The sequence below is a fragment of the Pterocles gutturalis genome, unplaced genomic scaffold, assembly GCF_000699245.1.
Source record: "Pterocles gutturalis isolate BGI_N339 unplaced genomic scaffold, ASM69924v1 scaffold50609, whole genome shotgun sequence".
Classification (NCBI taxonomy): Eukaryota; Metazoa; Chordata; class Aves; order Pterocliformes; family Pteroclidae; genus Pterocles; species Pterocles gutturalis.
This window is the reverse complement of record NW_010137645.1, coordinates 1-27,700: the sequence shown is the minus strand read 5'-3', so window position 1 is coordinate 27,700 and position 27,700 is coordinate 1. Positions and strand designations below refer to the sequence as shown.

At 41.9% G+C, this 27,700-nt stretch overlaps 1 protein-coding gene across 1 annotated transcript; it reads right to left on the bottom strand.

Moving 5' to 3' along the window:
• Positions 1–14,352: 14,352 nt before the first annotated feature.
• Positions 14,353–27,095, bottom strand: CTNNBIP1 (catenin, beta interacting protein 1). Its single transcript, XM_010082659.1, has 4 exons — positions 26,958–27,095; positions 26,385–26,475; positions 14,848–15,725; positions 14,353–14,737 (listed from the first exon to the last, which is right to left on the bottom strand). Exons 1-3 carry the CDS (start codon positions 27,051–27,053, stop codon positions 15,667–15,669), a joined length of 246 nt encoding a protein of 81 aa, XP_010080961.1. The 5' UTR covers positions 27,054–27,095; the 3' UTR covers positions 14,353–14,737; positions 14,848–15,666.
• Positions 27,096–27,700: the final 605 nt, after the last annotated feature.

The window sequence follows — 27,700 nt, the reverse complement described above, 5'->3', positions numbered from 1 at the left end:
TGATTTAACCCAATGCTCATTAAACCCCCACGTTTTAGCAAGTTAAAACTCATATAAAGGTTTTTAAATGTTTTCACCTTCAAGTTCTCAAATCGTTTCAGTAAAAAGGCAGAAAAAGCTGGTTTTTACCTAAGGCAGCAGGAGCAGGATGCACAAACCCTGCTCCTCTGCTGGGCTCTGAACTACCCCAGAAGGAACAAACAGCCCCCAGCTGCCTGCAAGAAGCAGCAGGAAACAAATCCGTGCGTTGGGGCTGTTTTCCGAGCTCTAGCACTGCAGTCCTGCAGAGTTGTGTCTGCTTCCAACATCAAGCACCAGCACGCCTCGCTGAGCTAATGCTTGAAGGGTTTCCTTGGTGCTGGTCCCCAGGTACAGATGCTGCAGAGGACTGTCCTGTGATGGAGCATCAATCCTGCCCAAAGGGAAAAACTCACAGTTTAGACAAATACTCTGCATAGTGAGAAACCGCTTTTAGTTTAGTTTTATAAACTTATCAAAGCAAAAGTCTATTAGTTCTGTTGGGAAAATTATGATCTAAAGCAAGAAGTTTCATAGTAATAATAAAGATGTACAGAACCTGTTAAAAGTTACTTGCTCTTCAATGGAAGAAAAAAATACCTGTGATCAGTTTTGACAACTAATTATAATTAGATATGACTACTCATGCTTTGCACCTATTAGCCATTTCACTCCCACAGTGAAATAAAAATAAAGTCCAGAATGTTCAAGCTCCTAGAGATGTGGTATTTCTTCCTTTTAAAACACTATGTGATTTAAATACCAAGATTGATCCCTTCTGGAAAAGCCTCCCCCTCCCTCCCCAGGCAAGCCCAATGCTGTTACTGTCCCTGCTGACGACGTTTTTACCCCAAAGCTGAGATTGGGACCAGCCAGCCCAAGGTGAGAAACCACCTTATCCACTGCCCTCGATCCGCCACGGAGGTCTCGGCCAGTCAACGGAACCTGGTCTGCAGCAAGCCAGCGCCTTTGGATTTCCAAAGACAACTTCTTCTGCCCACCCAACGGCTTCTTCCATCCTCAAAACCATCTTCACTTGCTGTATCTAAAGCGTATGTGCCAATATGAGTGTGTGCAGAGCAGAAAAGGACACTGAAGAGAAACACACTGTGCTCCAAACACAATGAACACCACCCCAATGTCTGTCCTGAGCCGTGGAGCTGACCCTTCATCAAGCAACCAAGGCAGTCCACGCTGGTTTCATCGACGGTGCTGCAGGCCACATGCTCTATCAACAGCTAGGACATCTTTCTTTTTTTAAATAAAGCTGAAGCCTCAGTCTAAACCCCCTTGATTTCTCAGCCTAACATATGCTGGATGGCAGATCATGTCAGAAGAAGCCTGGAGCCCATCTGCTGCCAGAGAGCTGAGTCTTTACATTCTGCCAACGCAGCTTCAGCTGACGGTATGCTACGTTACGATTTTTTCTTTTGTATGGAGAGCGGGACTGTCCAGCTCAGCATGACTCTCAAATGAGTCTTAACGAACTTAATGCATGGTTAGGAACCACCCCGTTAGTAAAGATTTGCAAAACAAGTTAAAAGATTATCGCCCATCGATGAGTACATGATATAACACAAATCTGCCCAAATACTGGATTTTGATTAGCAATGTGACTACATCCAGAGCATGAAGGTCAATATAAAAGTATCTGAAGAAGGCCTTTAGGTCAGTGGCCAGCTGGCATACAAATATATACATACTCTAAACCATCTCCTGCAAAATCAATTATTACCACCTTTAAACTGGAGACCACAGTTCAGAAGGGGACCCCAGTGTCACCAACAGGACTCTTTAAATGATTCGGGTTCTGCAGGATTAGGGAGAGAGATTTTTAAGAGAATAAATGCTATGTCCAGGTAAACTTTTTTTTTTTAATTTAACAATAAGGCTACCACCTCAGATTAATTATTCAGCTGAATCAGTCATGATGAGACTGGGACGTTTCCAAGGAAGGAGAAGGCACCGATCGCATTTCCCTCTCTGAGCAAAACTCCTCCGAGTCAGCTGTGACTAAGGCAGTGATTCAGTAAACCCAATAATTCTTTAGGCTGTATTTTAAGATCAGTTAGATGGTTTTGTTTAGTTAGATGACTAAGTGGTTTGAACTGGAGGTTTAGTGGTTGAGGATCCAGATCGTATGGGTACTCCACCTGTGGTGGGGACGGCACAATGAAATCCTGATCCGCATCACCACTGATGTCCCATTGGCATTTACTCTGAAAGTATGGCAAATACATCATCCTCTCAAACACCTTCTGTTTCACAAAACTGCATTTGATTTAAATTGCCCAGTGTAAGACCTATGCACCAGTCCCCTTTGCTGTTCAACAACAGCTATACTGCTTGCCAGAGGTAACCGCATTTCACAGGCTGGCAGAGATTCTCACTTTATCTGAAATGCCACATGCCATTATTTCAGAGAAATGCAGAGAACTAACTTCATCACCTTCATTTTTACCACCTATCTCCCTCCTACTCTCTGGCCTGCTTCTCAAGCTCCAGAAAACCATTGATTTTTATTTTATTAGTAAGCAACAAAACTGGAACAAATGGCTCCTGGCAGAACATGTTTTCCGTTACAGCTGAAAAACTATCGGACTGATGTCCTTGAAATGCACAGTGTGACTAATGCCTAGCTTGCAAGGACCCAGGAGGACGCATTTATTGCACTTGTCAGAATGGAGCTGAACAGCCAGAAATGAAAAGATAAGGTGATAGGTAAAAATGAACGCCTTTGCTTGCTGCTTAAAGGCAGGCAACGCATACCAGGGATAGAGAGAGAAGCAAGACATGCTCAGTTAACAGCAGGTCTGGATCCAGGTGTTAGAGCTCAGGGTCATAAATGATTGTGAATACATGCAGAACATGCACCGTTACTTCTAGATATTAGACTTGGACCCGTGTTCCAAAGGGGAGGTACAGCAAAAGGGTCCAGACTTCAAACAGCCGAGATTTGGGTTGAGAAAATGTTCCAGTCTTTAAATAAAGAGGCTAGAACTGGGGGTGGGCTTATTTTCATCTCAGTACAATTAATGTCTGCACACTAGTTTGTTTCCAGATTATGACTGCTTTTAATGGGAAGTTATGACTGGGAACCTAGCTTCACCTCTGCTGAGCATTTGGTTTATCGCAGCTGCCCTGCAACCCCTCCTGAAAGGGGAGCAATTGCCATAGAGACTATGCAGTAATTAAGCTCAGGAGAGAGTTGCATGCACAGCCAAGCGAAATATGAGATGAAGGCAACAACAGACCAGCTTCTGAGAAGCTGTGTTACAGCTCCACTCCAGCTCCTCCCATTCCCACCACAGAAAGCAATAGGAGAATCCCAAAGTATTTTGGGAATTTGAATTCTCGTATTTTTTTAGTTCTCATATGGCTTTATCAGTCTAAGCCAAGCAGGAAGAACGAACAATAATGACATTAAGAAAAAGATAATTCAAGGTGAATATAAAAATTAATTATTCACAATAAGATCTACAAAACCACTCTTGTAAGGCAACAGGCAGAAGTGGCATCTTCTGGGTCATTCAAAAGAAAACTCCCCAACAAAATGCTAGAGCAATGTCCCCAACAGCTTGAAAACATACACAGATGACCTGATACATCTGTTCTAGCCTCGCTGTCCCCAATATACACAGCTGCAATCCTCTGAACATAAAGAGAGATAAAATTTGTGTTTTTTAGATTCGGTGGATGAAGTGTTTTTTTTTTTTTTTTTTTTTTTTAATGCTTTGGAACCTCCCTGTATATATTAGCAGAAATTTTTTTTTTACACTGGAAAATTTCCAGAACTGCTTTGATCATGTGAGAGAATTGATTTAGGGGATGCAAATGAAGGCCTTGGCAATCTGAAGAAGAGAATCTTCTCCCCTGACATTTCTGAACGTTCAGAGAATTCTCGACAAGCCACTGAAGTATGGCTTCATCAGAGAGACAAAAAGAAAATTCAATAAGCAAAGCAGTACATAAACACGACTAGCTTCCTCACAAGAAAACCAGCAGCATTAGCAATCTTTCTACCTTGTTTAATCCTTTTTTCCTGTTTAGACTTACCTTCTCTTGCAAAATTTGCATCCAGAAACATGAAAGCAATGAAGGGAAGATGCAAGGCTTTCCTTGCAGAGAGACTGAATGTGCTGCAGCATCATTACAATATTTTACAACTCATTAGCACCTTCCATCCTAGGATCTCCAAGCATTTTACAAGCGTTAATTAATGCACTCTCACAATAGTTCTGTGAAGGAGAAAGGCAGGTGTCTAGATATTGTGATGACAGGTGCATTACAACTGAAGAAGACAGAACTCCTAGGCTTTTCATTTGCATAGTTAGGAAAGCAGTGCACAAAGAGGGGAGGTAAAATCAAGAAGTACTGCAATACCTTGAAATACCTTGACCAGACTGGCTTTCATGCGCTTAGCTAAAAAGCAACACTTAAGGACCTCAATAAAATTTGGGCTTTGTTCACGTAGGTCCTTGCACCACAATGGCCATTTTAAGCTGTGTTATATAAATACAAATGGAGTCTGAATGAAACTAGACCTGTTTCTTAAAAATTTATTTCCCTACTTGAAGGGGTAGCGAGGCTTCCTAAGTCCCTGAAACCACTGTGGCCTCCGAAGAGCATTAAATAAAATATCTGTAAAGCTTAGTAAGACACTGCTAAAGACAGGGAGAGAATACAGAAAGTGAAACAGCATCAGCAATAGGTTATTTTACTAATCATCCTCTAACTCAATAAAATAAGAATTACAGTCAGGTGCTGTGGATGAGCCTTTTGACAACGTGTGCCCACAAAAAACAAGAAACATGTTTCTTCAGGTACTGTACCAAACTGCTCTGAAGAGCAGCACAGCGAGCCATGCCCACATTAACAACTGCTTGAACTCCCTAACTTATATAGGAAACCGAACTAGTGATTTATGCTGTGGGGAGAGGGGAAAGAAATTTTTTAAGAGAGTGAAGAATTATGGGGTTTTCTTGCCAGTTCTATCACAGATGTCGCTTTGGGCCAGTGACTAGCCCCTACCCTACCTATTTCCTTATCTGACAGCATCATACAGTAACAGCCCATGTATAAAAGGATGGATGGATAAACCAACTCAAAGATTTGCACCACGTTAAATTCCTTACTGATTTTTTTGTATTCTTTAGGACCATGGTATTCAGCGAACATCTGGTCATACAATGAGCTCTTCCTCTCCTCTCTGCCTGCCTTCCTGCAAGGGAGAAGAGCCATGTGCTTGAGTATTCCTCTCCCTAAGAGCCATATGGGAATGTAAAGGCATTCTCTGAATTCATTACCCTGCCCCACAATATGATCCTGTCTTTGTATGGGCAAGAAAATGGATGTTAATTTATTCCTTATTGCTAATTTGGAAAGGAGCACCAACACAACAGTTCCATTGCAGAGACTTCTACCAAGGGTGTAGTTTAAGTCCAATTATGTGCTATTAGTACATTTGCTCTTTGTTCCTGTGGCATATTAATTACATGTCTGGTATTCTGATAATTAACACAGTTATACTCTTCATTTTCCCCTTTCGTTAGACAATATTCTTGCATTTTATTCAGGTAAGTATTTTTCTGTAGGTTAAAGGAGCCAAATTATTGCATATTAATAAAATCAAGCAATGGGTTTTTAAGTGAGCTTACACAGAGAAGTTCCAGCAGTGTTCTTCAGCAAAAAGAAAAGCAGATGCTCTCCTGCTGGGCTGCAGTCTATCTCAGAGACTCCTAAAAGGCAACCAGCTGACCAGCCTCCAGTTGTGTCCCCAGCACTGTAACCAGTGGCTGGAGCAGCAGGGCCGTAAGGACTGCACCAGCACTGCCACGCGGGCGCTTCCAGCCACGACATCGCTGCTGTTCAAAGCCTCACTGCTACCAACATCTTTCCTGTCCCACTGACATCCATGAAACTCAACGACATTTAGCAAAAAAAAAAAAAGTTAAAGGGTCAACCCAGATGGTTTACAATTGCGCAGATCATCCTCAAATGAACACTTACCAGATTTTCCAAAGAACTATTAAGGAAGTAATGAATGTGCACTGCTACCTGCACCGCCCAGTTGTACTGCACTGCCTTCAAGTCCCTTGGGGAAGATGAGAAAAAGTCTCAGCAAGCAAATAACAGTGTTGAAAAAGTTTGCTGTGCCTTTCTTGAAAACACCATCTGGAATATTTTTTATTTTGAATGGTTGACTAGTAAACCAAAATTATCTATTGGCTCTCTGAAGACAGATTTTTTTTTTTTTTTAATTGTTTCCTATATAATCCAAAACCTGTGCCTTTCTTGAAAACACCATCTGGAATATTTTTTATTTTGAATGGTTGACTAGTAAACCAAAATTATCTATTGGCTCTCTGAAGACAGATTTTTTTTTTTTTTGTTTCCTATATGATCCAAAACCCCCAACAATCCCTCAAAACTGATCTTAGAACCCAGTTGTACTGACCCTATTCAGAGAGCACAGAGCTCTCAAAGGTAAGGACTGAGCTGCTCTGTTCTCTTCCCGATGACACCACTGACATTCTACCCACAGACAAGTCCCTCTCCAGGCCTCATTTATCCTCCCCGTTTAATGCAACTTGCCTATTCCACAAGGAGGTAGTAAGACTTCATTAACTGTTTGTAAAGTACTTTAAGATCCTAGGATGAAAGCCTCTCTAGAAATTCAGAGTATTATTATTCTCATTAAAAAGGCAGCATTTATAATTTCCCTGCTATTAAATGACCATATATATAATAAAGCCAGTCCCAATTTCCAAATTCTGAAAAGCACAAAGGCTTATCCCATTTTACACATGTGCTAATCACATAGGTTTTTTTAAAGACAACAACAACAAAAAAAGCTAAACCCATGCCACTGGTTGTGCGATTGGCTTGAAGCGAACTGCCATTCTCCCTGCACTGGCCGTATCTGACACCAGCTCCTCTCCGCTCCTGGCCTGCTTAAATTCATCTCATCTGGCAATAACAGCCTACAGCTTGGCTAGATGCTTTTCACACACTGATAGATTAAAAGCTTCACAAACCTCTCCAAGGCACGGTCAATGCCTCTGCTGTCTAGGTGCTGAAGAGAATGATGATTTTCCTGCGTATCAGTCACAAAAAGCATACCGGCCAACATGTAGAATTGATGCAGACATCCCAATTTCTGAGGCCATGTTTTAGCTACATAAACTATCTCTGGTGCTTTTCAAAATGATCTGGTCCAGGAGGAAAGCCCTCTTTCACTTTTTTCCCCCCTCCTTTCTCTAAAATTCCAGTGCTCCTGCCTTCCTCCTCGCAGTGCCCTGGCTACTGCAGTTACAGTCTCATCAGACAAGAATAGCCAAACCCTTTGTCATTTCACATATTTATTTCTATTCTGACAGCTACCAGTTGTGACCCTTCCTCGCGGTAAGCCGCTGCCCTCCTGCCCTTCGCTCTAATTGCAGATGTGCTGATCCCGTTTGGATCACCACCCATCTCATCGCTGCCTGCTGCAAGCCACCGAGCCGACCCTTTTTTCAGTGAAGAGCAGCGTAACCTGCCGACGCGACGCTTGTGTTCTCGTCCGTATGGAAGGGATCAGAGGATTAAGAGGAACAGCCAGCCCTGATTAATGCTGCCGAGCGAGCGGGAGCTCCTCGCCCACAGCAGGGGCTGGTTGCCTCCCCGCAGGGAGCTCCGAGGCAGACAGTCTCCCTACAAGGACGCGTCTGTCTTCTGTTCTTAAAACTAGACGCCGCTTTCCATTGCTACTCTGCAACAGAAAGGAGGTTAAATGCTGACAGCCAGCTGTCCTGGGGTGGGAAGGCTGTGTTAAAGAGGAGCAATATTGTTCTGGGAATGCACTGAACAGAGGTTTGTTTTATCACGGACTCAGCCACTGACCTGCCACCAGTAGGGAAACAGCAGAATCCTGTTCAGTGCCTTCTGTACAGGCTGAATAGGTGTTATGAACACTTTAACCCTCAAAGGGAGCCAGCAAAGAGCGGTATTGTCTTAAAGCAGGAAACAAATACACCCTCAGAGCTAAGGCTCGTGTACCCAGCAGAGCCAACATCACCATGGTTTGTACTCGGCATGAAGGTACGGATGTCCCTCCCACCCCCAGCCAGCCTAATGTATGTAAGTGAATCTGAGTGATTTAGAGTAATTACCCCATCCCAACGTGTGCTGCTTTAACGCATCTGTTAGGCTGTTAAGTCCATGTTTTGCTCAGAGAAGGACAATCAAACATGTCTAGTGAGTTCTTTTGTAAAGGTTACGTGCCCATCTCTGTGGGATCAACTTCTGCTGGATCCAACATGATCTCGAGGACCATCCTACTACCTAGACAAACACCCAGCAGCCAAAAACTTCCATTCCACCTGTACCTTTTAACATTTCACTTCATACCTTTTCTCCTCTGGTGTCCCCACTACTGGTCTGTGCCTGTCAGAAGTGGACCAGCTGAACAAGAGGAATGACACACCGTCTCCTGCAAAGGAAGCGGAGGGGGCTGGAAATCCCCCGTGGTGCTAAATGACTGAAGTACGGCGCTTTGCACTGCATTCGACCAGCACATGTTTCTCCATGTTTACTGCTGCTCCAATGATACATTGCCCATTGAGTGTAAGTAAAAAGCTTATGAGATGAGACAGGCGTATCATCCTGTCTGGAGCTCAGCTTGCACAAGGAAGAGCCTCTGGGAATGACTGGTGGCTGTGTAACACTACATTAAAATACAGCTCGGGATAGGTCAAGTATTTATTGACCTGATCTAAAAATGAGTCTGAGTGCGCAGTTTTTGCCGATTTGAATAGGAAGTATATAATGACAGCTAAAATGCCAGAGGCTCTGCAATGACTGAGTCCTCAAACTGCACAAGATGCAGAGGAGCTAGGCTTTCTGCAAGAGGGTAAACAGGATAAATGGAACAATGTGACATCTTTTCCATCTGCTAAAGCCATGATTTATGTCCAGATTATCATACACCATTCTACAGTCCTAATCCTAGACCCTGAAGCAGCAGTGTAGATTAGAGTTTTTGACCATTTTCTAAAGTAATCGCACTAGTAACCAGTGAGACATCTCAGACAAAAAAGATACTTGAGCAATGAAGGGGAAAAAGACCCTAAATAACAGCATAATAGCCTTTTTTTTTTTTTAGTGAAAGGCACACAAAGCTACACATCCTACATTAGAGATGCACAAGAGAATTCAGCATCAGAACATCTTCCCATCCTTCTCCCTCCAGCATCTCTGCTCCCTTTGCTGCCCAGCTCTCATTCTGCCTGACAGCTCCTAAATCACAGTATCTGTCACATGCATAAAATATTATTTAACCTCCAGCACAGAGGAAGATGTATTTATAACCTACTGGGTTTTCCCCTTTAATCTCTCTCTTTCCTCCCTTACTGCTCCCCCCCTTTTTAGTAGCTCTAAGCAAGAATGGTGCTAAGAACCTTCATAAAGATTTATTCAGGTCCAGACAAGAACCAACTCTCTGCACTCTGCCAAGACAGGAGACCAAAACACCACACATGACCTCTTCTTTCTACCCAGGTGGCAGAACACACCATCCATCAGATCCAAAGCAGTGTGGCCTCTCCTGCAAAGATGTCAGTGTCTGTCATTTTACAATTACAGAACCAATTTAATTGTGGTTGGAGCTCAACTAAGTCACGACCCGATCCTGCAGACTGAATGCTGCTTACAATCCCCAAGCGATACGTACCTAACAGCACTTGTGTTTCAGAGGTATTTTTGTGGCTTTGCTCTACAGCAACCTGACAGTTGAATTTAACGTTGCTTCTGTCTGAGCTGAATTCAAGGTGTTGACTTAAAGCTGTAAGCACTGCCAGCTCTAGGATGTTACTACGTCAAAGACCTAATTCTCTGTGATCCATCTCACCAGTATCTACATTTTTTTCCTGACAAATTCTCTATTTAAACCTCTAATGACATAGGAAAGTATATTCTCTATAGAAGGATGAGCTGTGAATTCACTAGTGTGCTATTTACTAGAGCAGATACCTACCCGAGCTCTGCTGGTTTTGATGTCTGCAAACCCTTAGAAAGCCTTTCCTGCTTGTTACTGGTACGTAGTTCATCTAAATTGACCTTCTCAGTTATCTAAGTCTTGCCTCCTCCTTTTGACAATGGCACTGAAAGGGAAAAGATTGCATTTAATTCCCTGCACTGCTCCAATCCTCTGACATCTAGACTTTGCTACATTTAGAGAAAGGGAGGGGAAAAAAAAATAAAGTAAAAATGATCATGTAGCTACACTAGCCAGGATAAGTCCAAATGTCCTGTTTAGTTTCAGAAGACTGTGACCTCAAGGTCAAGGCTGGACTAAAGCAAACGGCTCCACCGTACACCCATGGTAGAGGCAGCTACAGCACCAGCAAGCAGCACAGCTCCTTTCAGGAGACGGTGAAGTCTGGTGCTGCTGGCGAGGCAAGTCAAAAGCTTAAGATTCCATCTAGGTTAATTACCATCTTCCTGCAGGCTCAGAGCAGCTTATGAGAATACAACAGTGTGGCAGAATCCTCCTCTTACACTTCCACCTACAGAAATTCATCCCTTCCTGACCTGTCCCTATCTTCCTCCTCTCACACACCAGAGATTTAGCAGAATCTAGACATTAAAAGATAAACCATAAAACAGAGCACAGACCGTGTTGTGAACTGTTCTACTTGCACAAGAAAACTCTGTGCCCAGCTGTGACCAGGCACCCTCTCCAGCCATCGATCAGGCGACACGCAGCTCATGTCTGTCTGCTCCAGGCACTTGAGACACATGACAAAAGACCGAAGGAAAAGGGTTGGCTGCCACTGTCCATTCCAGTCACATCCAATGCTATTTACCCTGTGCCCTCTGATGAGGCGGTCACAAGTAAAGCTGAAAATGGATTACAGCAACAGCTTCTGCCTCATTCCATGATCAAGTAACTTCCTGCGTTCTCCTACTTCATGGGACAAATGAACATAATAAATAACATCCAAAGCTGCTCACTTCTGAAGCATCCTTCCACTGAAATCATGGAAATGTTCCATCCCTTCACACCATTAAAAAAAACCCCAAACCCTCAAACCAGCAGTGACAAAGCAGTGAGACCATCATAGTCCTACCCCACACTATAAAGACAACGACTAGTTCCAGTGCCAGACTCCTTTGCTGCTGCAGTTGAACACAGGGCTCCTGGTGGCAAACTAGACATGATTAAGCTGTTTCATTGCCACTCACAAGTTGCTCTGAAGTCTTAAACCCCAATTATGCATTTAGTTTCTCTGAAACTCTGGGCTGGAGTCAGTGCTGTAATTGTTAAACAAAGGCTGAAAGTTTATTTTCTGAGTTTCACAGGTCTCTGGCCACAGATTAGCATTTAGTAGCAAGGAGACTTAACCTGGAAAATGTCAAGACAGCGAAAAGCACTGTGCATATAACTATTTCATGCTGATACATGAGGCAGCTTGTAAGCAGGCCAAGTTATAAAGCTTCAAAAAAAAATTTTTACCTTTTCCAAAATAAACAACCCCCAAAATTGAAGTGCTTCAGGCTAGAAAGGAAACTAGCCAGGTTGTTTATAACATACTGCAGGAATTCTGCTCGGGGCAAACCAGCTGCGAAGAAAATGAAAGCAGAGCTCAGGAGAGAGGAGGTGATTTCTGTCTTTGTAGAAGAAGTTACTACAGCAGCCTGATACAGAACAGATCCAAGCTCCTCGCTCACCTCGGTAGTAAGAACAAAGCTCCTCCCCATTATACAGCACTCAGGTTTGTAGAGCTGTGAGAAGCATCAGGAACGAGGAGGCTGAAAAGTTACAGACCTGCTGTGTTTGCACAGCAAGCCCAAGGCAGATCTGGAAGGACCACCACAGCCATCCAGTGACCTACTTGCCGCAGCTCTGAAGAACTCGGATACACAGGGTACAAAATGTGCAGGATGCAAGCACTGTAGTAAACCGATCATGCTACACCTGAGGCTGCAAGAAAAAAAAAAAAAGTCTGTCCAGCAAACAGCCATCAGCACTGTGCCCGGCTCATGATTACCCAAGTTTCACATGTTTTAACACCTTTAAGAGCTAGTTTTGTGCGAAACACCACACTGCTCTGTTTTTGTAATCGATTCGCAATAGCTACACGAATTTATCCCCCATATGACCCTGAAGTCTTATTTAGGATGATCTCCTCTATAGGTGAAAGGGGTCTTTGAATTTCACGGGCCATTTAATCTTCTAGCCTTCACCAGAACTATTTAGGCTGCTGGTGAACTAGAAATATAGACCTTATGAAACGGAAACAGATTTAATGGTAAAGCATTAGGAACTTTCACACAGTTCACTGAACACCCAAGAGCAGACAGCTCATAGTAACTACTTACCTTAGACAGGAATAGGGACAAAAAGAGCTCATTTTATTAGTGGTCCAGCCCGTTTCAGGCAATAGCTCCTTCCAAAGTGCGGCTGTGCCACCAGCTCCCATGTTCTGTTACTCCAGTTTATTTTAGGACCTGGGGGAATCAATCTAAAGGCCTTTTCATTTACAGCGGGCAATGCTCACAATGACCTACCGACCATTACAGCAATTGCTGCCCGGCTGGAGAGAGATGAGAGGAGTATCTGATTCAGGTCTAGGTCTTTTCCTGAGGCTCTGGAAAACACGTGTGTTAGGAGAGGCAAATGATAAGCTTGGTAAGAGAAGGAGGACAACAGCACATTGTGAACATCTAAAGGAACATATCTCCCAAAAAGACCACCCACAGGGTGTGTGCTTTTTTGGAAGGTGCCTCTAAGCTTTCCCACTCCCTTACGGAATGCCTGAAGCACTTTTTGGGTGGTAGCTGAACTATACAGCCTTTCTGTTTACAAATGTATTTCAGTTTAGATCTATACTCACCTCTGACCTCTAAACCATTTGATTCCTTATTTTTGTTAGCAATGGTTTGCTTGAGGAGGCAAAAGCACAAAGGTAAAGCTAGAGAAATGGGTACATACGATAAACAAGTCAACCACGCTGACACTGTACTCTGGGCAGGTCTCTCCACCTCCCAATTAATCCAGGCTCCAAAGTGGTAACAGGGATTTAGTTTTCATAAATACTTAGAAACACAATTCAAGGGGAATACTGGGAAGCCCTCTTTTCCACTACTTTCTCCCAGATGTATAAATGAGCTCTTTATTATAAATCTTCTAGCCCTGGTTTAAATCTAAGATATCACCAGTGGGGAGGGGAGAGCACGCAGGTAGCAGAGCAAGCACAAATATTCTCAAGAGACTACCTCTCCTCCAGTTTCTGAATATCAAATCGCATCGTTATACAGCACATTGCCAGTTCTCAATATATCCTTCTCGACACATGCCTCAAGACTCCGAGTCTGGACTCTACATGAAAGTCTCCCACAAAGGCGAGGCAAGTATTTTCCATTTGGCAGTTTAACAGTACAATAAATCAATAAGAAACAAGAGTAGCTATTAAAAACTGTATTTCCCCCCCTCCAACAGTTACATTTTTTAGTGAAAAGATAAAACCACACAAACAATTCACTTTTCTCCTTGAAAAGAATTAACAGCTCAGAAATGCCATGGATACACATGGAGGATGCACGTTAGCTTGACAATGACAGGCCACCACGGTCCAGCCCATTCATTCCAGCCAGCAGCCAGACACACACATATCCCCTTAAATTAACCCTTTAAGGGCTGCCCCCCCTTTGCACCAAAGTTAAAATTAAAGTGCCTCTTAGGCAACCAGGTCAAAATTTAAAGAATCTTTTGAGCTTATTCCTGGTTTATTTTAATAAAGAAATCCCTTATCCAGCCCCAACAGGGCTAAAAGATTTACTTTCACATTGAACTTTACAAAGCTGCAACTGAATGAAAAGGATCTTTTTCACAAATAGACGTATGGTTGTTCTCATTACACAGTATTTGCTCAAGATAACTTCCTTCCTTGTGCTCACAAGTCCATTCTTCTTTCTACATACATTCCACGGTTTCTCTCAAGCTTTTTCCCCATTTTGAAACCATAACAGCATCCTCTCACCATAATTTCTTGCCAGGCAAACAGTCACGTTGTCACAGTCAGAAAGGAACCAGGAACAGGTGAAGGGAGTTCTGCTTTAATAGATTTCAAAACATCTTAAAGTCAGTGCAACCCACAGGAAAATCCAGAAGTATCATAAAAATGACCTGCACAGATGGTAGAGAACGAAGCGCTAGGGTTTAGGCAGCAGTGCTAGAACTCTTATGTGCAGATTCCTGAACAGTCAGTGCACTTCAGGCATTTCGCTGCGGGTTTTTCAGTTTGTAAATGTGCGTGTGTGCATTGTAAGGTCCTGCAACTACTAACGGAGCAAACCCCAGAGTGTCACCTCTCCACTCACTCCTGGACAGCTTAACGCTGTGCTACTGCCTCTTGGAACAGTGCCTAAAGAAAATGGTATTATCTTCGGATCCAGATAATTTCCATGTCACCAAACAGTTGCAAGGAGCCAAACCACATACAATTTTTCAAGAGACTAGAAACTTAGTTTATTAAAGCCCAGTGCAAGTTGGATTTAAGTTAACGATCATTAATTTTTCCTTATGTGAGAGCTAGCCTTGTGCAGCAATTAAAGGGTTAAAGTGGAACTATATGTAGTATTTTAAACACGTTCACATATTCTCTATACAAATTTGGCAAATTCACGTCACAGCCATAGATCTCATTGTTGCAATTCCTGCAAAATATCTACAGCTCCTCTGTCAGAAGCAAAGAGAGAAGCCACCTGAGCAGCCAGGTCTGCCGGGAGCTCGCAGCACAGCCCCCGCAGCGGCACAGAGCGGCTGGCGATCTCCGCGTTCCAGCTTACACAGGTAGGCTTACTGGACTAAATATGCTTTCGACACATGCTCCCAAAAGAGCTCGAGGCCACAGAGCAGATGAGAATGGAAAAACTGATTGCATCAGAAACACTGCAGCCAATAGGAAATCAAAAACATGATTCAAAGCCGATCAAAAAACCAAAAACAACAAAAAAAAGCAAGCACTTATATGTGTGTTGATGTAATAAATATCGCAAAGCACATTTGTCTTTTCCCCCAAGTCAGTTAAGTATAAAGAAATAACCAATGCACCAAAACATCAGCTTTCTGCAATGAAAATGTCAAAGTCAGCAAAATACCTGCAAGCCAACCGAAGAGAAAGCATTTGCATTGTCAACCAACCACAAGTTGCTTCCAGTTCTACGCAGCCAAATCAAACCCTCTTCAAATTCACAAGTTTGACCTAAATAAGCACCACAGCATGAAAAGCTTCTTTAGAAGTAGGATGTCAAGAGACTTTCTTTAAAATACAAAATAAAATGCGAGATAAAAGGTTGTCATTGGTCAAGTTTGAAAAATTGTCTTCCTTTAGCCAATCCCAGTCTGTCCCTTTGAGCCAATCGAAAATACACCGTTAGGTTTGTCCTTAATTAACACAGCCCAGCTGAGCAGCAAAAACTTATAGGAATCGATGGCTGTGAGATGCATTCTGAGGGTTGGGCAAAGGGGAACAAAATTACAAAGGAGAAGGAATACCAAGGAACAATTAGGGTGGGCAAAGGAACCTAATAATGCTCAGCCATCCTCCTGTATCTTCAGGAACCTCACTGTCCTCTCCAGTTCTGTGTTGTTCAGGTATCAGGTCGTTACTGTCTTCTGTCTTCGGTCTCTGATCTGGAAAATGCCATCACAACGTCCTCAGCACCTGTGACAACAATGGAGAGAGGAAAACGTGTGCCACAATTACTTCCTTTGAAGAACAGCGGATGGATACAGTACCCATAGCATCAATAGGAAAGGAAAGATGACAAAGAAGAGAAAGCAGTGTTTTCTTATTCTTCTGGGACTGGAACCTGAAGCAGTCGAAACATTCCAACAGGAGATTTAAAATGTTCCTTTGCAAGCCTAGGGAACTAGTTTTGTTTGGTTGGCTTTTTTTAAAAGAAAACCAAGAATTCCTTGCTTTCACAAATTTCTAAGCAACACGACTTGAAAAAAAAAAATCATAGGATTGTCACCACAGGCATGTAGAGATAATATTTTTTTTCTGGTTTCATTGCCCTGGGAACTCTGTCACTGTGCAAGAGACTTACCGAGCTGCTCTGAAGCGGGAGGAACTCAACTGTTCAATAGAACTTCTCCTGCCCTATGCATCACTGTCTTTTTAAAATGACATTCAGATATTCTTCATCTTTACACCCAGATATTCATTACTCTCTGCTTTTAAGAATAAAAATTGCTTTAATAGGCTAGCTGAATGGTTTTTGCCCTGCCCCAAATAAATCACTTAAACACCCTTTATAAACTAACACGTCCTGAAAACATTCCATTCTCCGATGGAAGTGCTGCATTTTCTTTCCAACAGAAGGCTTCCATTTGCCCACGGAACAGACACAGCCTTGCCAAGTAATGCTTTTATCCCTAGCCTGAAGGAACCTTTTCCAAAAGAATTCAGTGTGTGGACTTTCTCAGTTATTGGATTTTTTTTTTTTTCCACTGAGGCTATCAACTGTGTATAATTACGATCAAAACCCACATCACCTAAGCACAGAAAGATGTTATTACCTTCTTACAACCATCTCCAAGCCTTTGCAAACTTCAAGTGGGCATTTATAGTAGAATGGCTTGAGAATCACGTCTGAAAAAGGTTTGTAGAGAACATTCAACGCTAAGCTCTGATTCTTCAAAAAGATATCTTGAGATATTCAGAAAAAAATTGAGCTCCCTGAACTTTAACTATAGAGCATGGCCTAACAGGCACTTAAAGCAATATTTCTTCAGGACAGTATGGAAATAAAATAAAAATACAGGAGTGTCAAAGCAGTGGTTTAAATCAATATTTCAAGTCTACACAAGAACTGGAAAACAACCCTGAAGGGCTGAGTGCAGGATTTTTAATTTCTGGTAAAGCCCTGAAGTTAGATAAAAGTAAATGCTTTCTTTCATCTGTAGATCCTCTACCAGCATTTATCTAACTGATTAGAAAATACGATGAATCCTCCAGTCACTGTCTCTGTAATTTCTAAAAATTATTTCCTCCATTCAAATTATTCCAAGTGTTTAAGCGCAACAGGTGACTCACCATGACCATTGTGGCCTTCGTTAATTAATTTAGTCTGCTTGGGATAATTTTGCTTTATAAATTTTTCTTCAAAGCTTCTATTAAAGGATTAGACAACAAAGTAGGAAATGCCAAAAAGCAACACCGACTGCCTGTCCCATTCAGCTCTACAGAATTCTCTTACTGGGAGGTTTGGAAAGTTCAAATTCAGCTTGGATGGAGCATCAGCACGTAACAACTCTCCAGTCTTTTATTCAAAGCATATCAAGAAGCAGATTTCAGCTTTGTGCCCCAAGCAACTTCTGCCTATACACCTGCATACAAGGTAAAAGAAAGAGGACTAAACAATTCCTCACCTGTTACAGTTACATGAATTCCACTTCTCCGTTACCTAATTTGCTCTTTAGTTGCCATATAGAAGGAAAAGTGGCCAAAAAACAGGGGAGAAGGTTGTAAATTCCCCTAGTATCCTGAAAAACTATATCAATGCTTATGAAATGCAACTACATTTATTTTTATACACTTCACAATTTATTTGTTATACATACCCAAAGGAGGAAATACTAAGGTCCAAGCAGTAGTTTGTTTTTCGTATGTAGGACCCTGATCTTATAGAACTACATCAAAAACTGCTCTGATGCTCCCTCTTGCCAACACTCTGAAGCCCTGCAGTCATCTCCCTTTTCATCTCCTCCACAAACCGTTTTTTCCTTGATCAAAACATAAATGATAGATAGCACTAGGCTCCAGCTCTGAATTAACAACTTGCCAGGTTTTGGTTTTTTTTTTTTTGGAATGCCTAAGAACTACTAGCCTCCATAAAAAGAAGGATTTTATTTGCAAAGATTCTGAAAAACAAGTCTATGCTAAAAAGAGAAGAGAGTAATGACACTTAGAAGCATTAAACAAGCAAGGGCACCTAAAGCACCACCTTTGCCACTGTACTTCACATGCATCCGCCTTTCAAGCCGAGGAGCCTTTGCTACGCAAGCCCAGAGCAGCTGGAGTAGCCTAGCAACTGCAAAATCACAGATGACGTCGCATTTGCACAAGCGATGAGCTGGATTACTTAACAGATGCTGATTGCTTTCCTGGTGTCTCCCTTTTCTAGTCTAAATATGAAAAAAAATCCTTACAAGCATCCAAGTTTGATGCAGAAAAGGAGATTTCATCCCAGATAACCACGCAGCCCCACAAACACACAGCTCAGTATTTCTGTGCCCGTCCCGAACAATTCCAGCTTTCGGCACCGCTCCCATGCCGAGCTGAGCACACGATGAGCAGAAATTGCTTTTGGCACAGAGGGTGCTGGGAATTCTGCTGTTCATTTTGGCTTTTCACAATCAAAATAGCTATCGCTGAAGAGCAGGTTCACACTCAGACAGCTCCTGGTTTAATTTTCTAGGTCCACCTGGCACAGCTTCAATGGCAGCATCACTGTCAATACAAGCTTCTGATAACTTGTCATTTGCACGGGCTTTGAATAGGAAAAGAGAAGGGAGTACAAGAAGTACAGATTGTCTATACAACAGGAAAACAGAAAAAGCTAGATTTTAAAAGTGTTCTATTTGGAGGGGAAAAAAAAGTACAATAAAGAATACAGTGGAAAAACTGTGGAAAATGCTCAAATACCTGTAGGATTACTAAATTATTACATGCATCCTAAGGGAAGAAGTATAACAGTGGATGGAGAATGGATCTAGAATTCAAGGTTTTGGTCTTTCACACCAAACCCAACTGCACAGTCAGTATCCAGCAGCCTTGTCTTACCACCAGTGTAATTACGATAACTACAGTTTTAAAGTTACCTGAACTCAGAAACAAAGAACTAAGTGCATATATATTTTTTTTTTACCATAACACCATCAAAAAGCATGCTCCCTCTCTGACGCTCTTTAGCACTTTATAATACATAGCTTCCCATAGGGTACTTCTTAAATTAAGATGGGCAATCGTGACAAGAACCAAGGTGGGTAAACAATTCGTTAAGATTATGAATTATGTTTGAAAGGATAATCATTGGGCTGAAAAGGAGATCATGACTGCACTTTCTCAACGGTTGTCCTTTGCACCAATTTTACTTAATACTTTCATAAATGATCCTGGAACAGAAAAGCAGTCATATCCTAATGAAGTCTGACGGCAAGACAAAGCTAGAGAGTTCAGCCAAAACACCAGGGAGCTGCAAAACAACACACAGGAGCGGAGAGGAGAGCAGTGAAGACCAGAGGTGGCAAAAGGGGTTCAGTTATTCATTTCAGAAAGGAAAGAAAAAAAAATATAAAGACTGTAAGTGATGTATATCTATGTCTCATGGTTCAGTTTTAAACAAGATTAGTAAAGAGTGGATTTTACACACAATTCTGAACAGTTTTATTTCCTGCTCCCTCCTTAGTTCCTTCTGTTATTCGGTAGAACCGCCGATGTTCCCATTTGCAGGAATTACATGCTATGCAGCATTTGCGAGAGCCTCAGGCAATTGCCTTTAAAAAGGCAATCTGATCTATCAAATAAAAGATATCAAAACCTTCCAGGTAGACAAGTAAGTGGGTGGGTAACCCGAGGGCACAACACCCAACAGAACAGCATCGTGCAGCAAAGGCTCAAGCCGTTGCCGATTCCTTTCATTCCCACATTAAAGACCCGATTTTATCCTTAGTGAGGCGATACATCATTACAAAGAGGAAGATATCCTTTGTCCAAACAATAGCAGCCACACAGAAAATTCTTCCAGGCTATCAGATCTGATGCTAGCATGAAGTTGTGAGCACAGGACCATCTATTCTCACCAAAACTGAGGGTTCCCAGACAACATCAGCCCAGTCGCTTTCACCACACGTATCGCTGCCCTGAGTACTGTACCTTGTGGCCTTATTTTATATTCACTGACAACAATGTTCGTTATTCAGCACTTCTCCATTCTTCACGAGCATTATGACTCTTGACTGGGATATAACAGGCAACAGCGTTTCCCAGATCCAGACCCAGTTTGTTCGAGGGACTTGCAAGAAGGGAAGATAACTGCTCAGCTTGTGGACATGAAGGTATCTGTAATATAACAGTGCCACGACCTCCTGAAGGGCAGTAAAGTGTTTCTTAAGGTGTCCTATAGCAAAAAGGCTGGGTGACATTTGTCCAGAAAAAGGTCACCCACATCCACATTTCTCAGCACAAAAGCAGGTTCTGTTCAAGTCCCAGTCCCACAACCCAAACTATCCAGAGCTAAATGAAAGCAACCTCCCAAGCCTGCTCATTAAGCAGCTCTCCAGCTGCCTGTGCTCATGGACAAACACAAACACCTCCAGAGAAGAGAGCAGGGGTTTCGATGCGGTGAAAGGGAAGCAGGGATTGAAGTGAACAGAGCTTCTGCTGCAGTCCCACTTGGCTCCCACAACGGATGTTTTCTTTCTAATCAAGTGAAAAGAAAATGAAAAACCAGAGCACAGGTTATGAAGTTAAGCTGCACACTGCCAAAAGCCTGCCACTAGGACAATAGCACGGTGAACCATGTTTACTTTTAGCACATCCTTCGCTGAGCTTTGCACTTCCAGTAATTAATGTATAGAACAATGGGAAAGGCACACTTACACCTGACCTTCTGCCTTCTGTATGTACAACTTCTCTCCCCACAGCTGTCCCTTTGCTGGGTGCACATTTCTACACCGAAATAGACACTTATCTACCCAACAAAATATTCCCCATCCTCTTTCGTGAGCAAAGCATTAATTGCCACAAACTTTCAGACATGCAAATACTCCCACCTCTGCCTTACACCTTCCCATCCTCATGCTTCCTAGAAATTAACAACAATTAACTGGTAGGCTATGTCCTATCTAAAAAAAGCAATAGTGACAGTCTTACCCCACTAACTTCCAAAAAAATCCTGTTGCTTGGATTGCTGAATTTAATAGTTCTTTTACACCACCTGGATTTCAGTCTGAGCCAGCCAAGATGATCTGAAGGTCAAACGACTTCACTGCACAGCAGCACAGGCTGTGGATAGCCACTGAGCTCAGCACATGAACTGGTACCAGTTTGAGTTTCAGAAAATCTCACCAAGACGACAAGCTGATGCTTTCCACAGCACGTACTCAGCTACAGGGACATCAAGGCAGCAGGGCACCAGCTGGATTAAACCACTCTACCTTAACAAAGGAAGATCCTAGCTGATGCATCTAGCAGCTGCTGTTTCCAAGTGTTCTTTGAAGGATGAACAGATACCTACACACCTGATTTGTTTGTAGTCACCTGCAAAATTAATTAAACCCAAAAAGCCTTTCGAGATCAGAAGGTGAAGCCTGTCAGGAATTTCTGAAGGCTGTCAAACTAAAAGAAATCTTCACTTCCCTCAAGATCTTTGTATAAACACATTTCTTCAATCACCTTCCAGCAACTATCTTCTAAATACTGACTCTTCTCTGAAATTCCCTGTATGGGTATCCTAGTCTGGCATTCTAAAAATACAACATCCGCTGCCGAGAGGAGGAGCACATCAAAACACAGATTGTGTTCGAAAGAATAAAACCACACTGAGAAGAGCCCTGCCTCCATTTCTCCACCACTATCTGATATTTCATGAGCATGGTCCCCCTCCTAGCACCCCAAGCAGCCTGAGCTCATTTTTAATGCTCTATCATCCTGAGAACGCGTCTAACCTAGCAGAGGCATGTGTTTGCATCTCAGCTTTGCCCTCCCCAGGGGACCAGCTTCCTTTAAGAACCAGCACGACACTCCTGTTGCTATAGGAACAACCGAGCTGTAATCACCAAGGTCTTAGTATAATTCACATATCATGCTTACGAGCTGCACAGCTTCCATTTACAGATTTGCCAGAGCAGCGACTTAAGCAAGCCAAGTGCTAGCCCACCATTTAGAGATGTAAGTAACTGGGCAACAGGAAACATGGTTTTTTATGCAGGAGATGCTTCTGTGCATATAACTGCCTGAGAGGCATTTTGCTTGTATTAAAAATATGTGAGAAACTCTCAATTTCATAATTTCAAGCTCAACCGAATGAGTCTGAGCTGTGCTGGTTCTTGCTGCAATGCAGAGAAGACAACTAATGTGTTGACATCTCGAAACAGCTCATGATCACATCCATTCTCCAGCATACGCACTGCTTGAACAGAGATGCCTTTGGGTTCCTCAGCTATTCTTGGAGCCATAAAAAGCAAACAACAACCAACCCACAGATGTCAGCTACAAAGCTCCTCGAGTAAAGAAAATGCCCTATACTTTGCACTTCCATATAGGTGCTAACAACATTACAGCAATGATCCAAAAATAAAATGGTTATTAAAAATGTAAGCATGACACTAGTGTTTAGTCTCTTACTTAATACTAAATTTAAGAATTAAATACTTCAGCTTAGAGTTATTTAACTGCTGTTCAGGCTTTCTGGGGTTACTGAGACCTCATTCCCTCTGCTAGCAGTTCACCTTTCAATGGATCATAAAAGTATTTTTAATACATCAGATAAGCCTCCTAACTGTCATGGGTGCAGCACGACTCTCTGGATCAGCTGAAGAAGAGAATGGGTGAACAGGCCAAAGTATTTATAAAAATAGCTTAAACCACCAAGCTACGAACAGAATCCAGACATCTGAATTACCTAAACCTTCGCTCCTTGCTCTTGGTGGACTGCAAACCACGTTAGGGACACAGCACCTCTAGAGAAGTGTGTCCAAGTCAACACACCGAGGGACTGAGCACCTCCTGAGACTCTGGAATATACTGAAAAGAAGGGGCAAATAGAGATGGAATTAAAAAAAAAAAAAGCTTCAAGAGTGAAGGTGTTCCAAATACGTTCAAATGTAAAAGGAGATCTGTAAACAATCCTAAAGCACAGTAATTTTGCTCATCCGAACTGATTCATTCCTTTTGAAAGCAGCATGGAAAATAAAAAAATAAAGTTTAATTTCTCCTCTTCCTATAAAAATAAGCAGAAACTGAAGGAGCATTTTAGACTTCAGACTTGCTTAAAAATTAGAGGTATTCTCAGATGCTTGATCAAAATTAACGTCTATTGCTGAACCCTAGGACAGTAAGCAGAGCAGGTAGAGGAACTTCAAATGTCAGAGATATTGTTATCAATAGCGGCTCGCTGAAGGTTTATGGCACAAGCACTTGAACTCAACAAGGACAAGTGTAAACTTCTTTCTCCAGTGCACTCTCACATTGCTGCTAATACCTATCGGACACATAGGTTGCAGTGACTCCCTGTGGTCAAACAAATAGACTCAACAAAGAAGCTGTCAGGTCTTTATCGGAAACCATAGCAGGGAGCAGCACACAGTGATCAGCTCGCAAGTCCCACCTCAAGTAATTCTGTGAGGCCACCGGCCAGCTGCTCCAAGACAGCATTTCATGGAGGCACAATAAAGAAAGCATATAAATTGTACTAGAGACTGTGATGCACTTACTAAATTCTAGACCATCCATCCTCTGTACTTAAAAATTAAAAAAAACAAACGACCTTCTAACTCTGGAGCCAGACGACAGCAGTTGTAAGTGACATACAAAATTTGCAGTCTACAACAAAGCTTTTAGAGCTCTGAGACCACGAATGTAAATTCCCTTTTTTGTAATGAAATGGGGGTATGAAGTCAGTCCGTCTTTGTGTGCCTGTTGGAGGAAGATGATCAGTCTGGGACAAGGCAGGCTGAGAGCAATCTGTCCTACCATTGGGAGAAAGGACTGTGCAATCCACTAACACACTAACTCTTTGGAAGTTGCTCCTTAAATAACACACCTTTTAGTTGTTGTGTAAGGCCAGCTGCATAAAGGGGAAAAAAAAATATATCCTCCAGAGGAGATTCAATGAAAACAGCAGAGAAGTAGGGAAGAAAATTCCTTTAAGCAATCTTGAAGAACACAAAACATTTCAACGCCTCAGTGTGCGGACTTGGGACGGGGTTTTCCAGCACAAGATAATGCCATCTAGTGGGGATGGAATTTCCCTTAAGATGGCAAATCTCTATTTCCAATATTTTCAAAATCAACCCTTCCTGTTTCACCGGCAGTAGGATACAGCAGAAGGTAGAGACTGATGGCAATGACTGCTGCTGCCACCACACCTTGGAGCAAAGAGCAACATTATAATAACTTGACTGTTAGAAATCTGGGGAGATTTCTACGGAAATCAAAGTCCTGAGCAATAAATTATAGTTCCTTGTATCTATAAGGCATACTGCAGCTTCATCTTTCTCCAAAGGAAAAACTATTTGGCTAGATTTCCTCATTTTCATTTGTTCTACACGCTACTCACTACTTAATTTGGAGAAATTGCATATCTGAACATGGAAAGAACCAACATCCTTTCCCACTTCTTTAAATATTGAACTATTTTCTTTCTTTGTTCTTTTTTTCCCCTACCAAGGGAATGGTCAGACCACGAGTTTAATTATAATTCGGGAGGATCGAAAGTAGACTGTGGGGTCGAATCTCCCAGGAAAGAGCAGAGCCCCAGATGAGATGACAGCAAGCATCAACAGGGGGGACTTCACTTCCCTACGGACAAAGTTTTAAGAATCTTCAAGGACTTTAGGAAAATGATGACAGAGAAATCAGTTGGAATCTGTTCAAATATGGGGAAAAAAGACTTTTTAAACAATGTATGAAGCTCTTACATTTCCTGTATTGCATGGTTAGTCAGTCTAGAAGCAGAACAGGTAACTATTGGTCTCATCTGCATTTAAAAGTTACGTCAAAATTCAATTTTGAGTCCCCAAAGCCCTCTGCGAAGTGAGAAAATATAATTTTGCACACAATAAAACCAGAAAATTCAGACAAGAAGGTGAGACCAAGCTGTGCAGGAGCACAGCTGTACCAAGTACTGCGTCCCCTGGCTGGACTCCTGTTTTTATTATCTCCTCTCTGCCCCAGTGCAGGTAACTCAGCAGATATTTTAATTGTGAGAAGTGTAACTACTTTAGGGTTAACACGGAAAAATGCCAACTGCAACTAAGACAGTCTTTAACTGAATACATCTACCTCAGTTTTTGACAAAAACCTGGCACATTTTCACTTTAGCCTGGCAGAAAAGTTTACGAATTCTGAGCCAAAATATACAAGTCAGTCTACCTCCACCAGTCCCCAGCTATGTGAGGAATGAACACACAGGCTTAAAACTGAAGAGCAAGTTTGTGCAGGTTGTGTTTCTAATGGTTTTCTAAATGTCTTAGATGTATATTGCATTTCTGCTCAATTCAGTTCCTTCTGGCATACGAGTCTTACAATTTTCCTTCAATACAAATCCTACATTATGAATGTGATCTGGCATGAGGCCGATGAAGGGAAGAAAAAACATTCAGAAAGAAACATTCAGGTTCAGAAGAGATTAATAGATTGAGAGTAGCGTCACACAATTGTTTAGCAAGACTTCTGCAAAGAATTCACAAGAGCAGCATGTAATTCATCCCCTTCATGGTAATCTAAACAAACCAAAGCAGATTTGTAGACTAGCCCGTCTGGGAATTAAGTACATTGTGCAAATTAAATAAATGCAATGGGAAACAAATTCCTCCCGTTGCTAAACTTTCCCTTTTACTCCACTGAAATAGTAACATTGTGCTCCCACATTCACGGAAATGTGAAAAACAAAAGATGCTGTTAGATTATTCCATTTTATTTTGCAAGAAAAGTGTTATCAAGCAACTGGAGTCTGTAGTAACTAAATTATCATAAGCATAACAAATTGCTTTTGTACCTTAGACATTTGTATATACTTTACATTTTATTTTGTTACAAAACTCCCAGTTGCTCGCCACCCCTAGTCTTGTTCCTTTTTAAACACACATGTCCAGTTTAAGAATAAATATAAAAATTTAGGTCAAAGTAGCCTTGTGCAGTTGATCCATACTGAATACAGTAAGACACACTCAGAACTAGATGGACCTATGCATACCTGAATCTAACTTCACCTATAGCAAAAATCAAGTTAAAATTTATTTCTATTTAATGTATATTGCATAGAATACAAAGCTGTACACATGCAGTCAGGTCACAGGACTTTGGCCACCAATGTCTGGAGTTATCACGGAGAATAAGATGCTTAACATTCATCCTAACGAATCTTAGGTATATCCAAGACTGACTCTACCTGTTAAAATAAAACCACCTGTTGAACAGTACGCTCTAGTTCTCTTCCAAAGATCACAGCAGGCAGCGAGTTGCATGTCCCGGATTGCAGGATGGGTTTAAGAAGGTGGCATATTATTACAGAAATACAGGAACCCACATTTGTATTTTCTGAGACTGCCCTCACAGATTAAATAAACACAAGGCAAAGCAGTCAGTACTCACCCTGATCAATGGAGTGTTGAGGGAGCTGGCTAAGCTGGCTATTCACTACACCCGCGTACGTGCGCAAGAACTCCTCTTCACTAGCAGTCAGCTGGAAACGCACAGAGAGAGCCAGTCAGCAAAAGGAAAATGAAGAAAGAGTGAAGATATTATCTCTGACTTCCCAATAAGACATGTGACAGTTGCCTCTGTTCTTCTCTTCAACAGTTTCATCTGTTATTTGTGCAAACAATACCATCAGCAAGGACACGGCAGCAAACTGGTACCATGAAGAGATTCAAAGTCGCTTTAAAACATTTGCTTTATTTTGCTGGTTTTCCAATAGTGAAAAACTTCACCGTATACAGAGAAATAATCGGATTCTCAGATTTAGTTTCAGGCATGACAAGCCTCATTATATATAAGCAAAAATCAATTGTGTTTAACTGCAGATAGTGGTTAAATCAATGACAGCTAAAACAACTCAGCGATAAAACCAGAGCAGCACCTGCCCATCTCGGTAAGCACTATCCCCGTTACTACAGAATTATGTCTGGAAAGCCACAAAATAGGGGCTATGACAGTGCATCTTACATTTGATCCCATCTTCCTCAGCATGAGCAGGACTCTCACTTTCTGCTGAATGTACATCTCCTCCGGACTCTTTCCGGGGACACCCTCACGGTTCATTCCCCTCCTGCCAGCTCCTGGATTTCCTGAAGACACAAGATCAGAAAAAGACAAACTAAAATAGGTAACGGGCTAGAACAGGAATAATAGGAAATGTTTAATTTCCAAACTCTCTATTTTTCACCAGTGTGCAGACCACTTAAGCGCCTGGAAGAGCACGGAATCGCATGCTTCATCAGAAAAGTCTCAACAGCTAAATTGGACCTTACAGATGCAGCTCAAACATTCAAAGAGGCTGACGTTCACACTCCTACCAGCTCATTATCTGTAGTTACATTACTGCAGGAGTAGAAAATGAATTCTAACAACTAGATGAAAGAATCACCCTGACAGGAGAGCCTGCTTTTTTTTTTTTTTCCCATAAATAAGCAAAATCAGTATGAAAACAGGATGCAGAATTCACAGCCGTCAAGCCTGCAATGGCTAAACAAAAGCTGGATGAAATCTAAACTATTAAATCTTTCTCCTCTTTTTTTCATCATATAAAAGTGGTCACTGTACTTTCATTGAAAAGTTAATAAAATTTATGAAATTATTTTGGAGAGAAAGAAGAGCTAAGAGGAGCAGGGAAGGAGAAGAGTTCATCACCCTTTCTCATACCATCTAAAATATGAAGTTTTGCTTTTGTATTTTAATAAAAAATAATT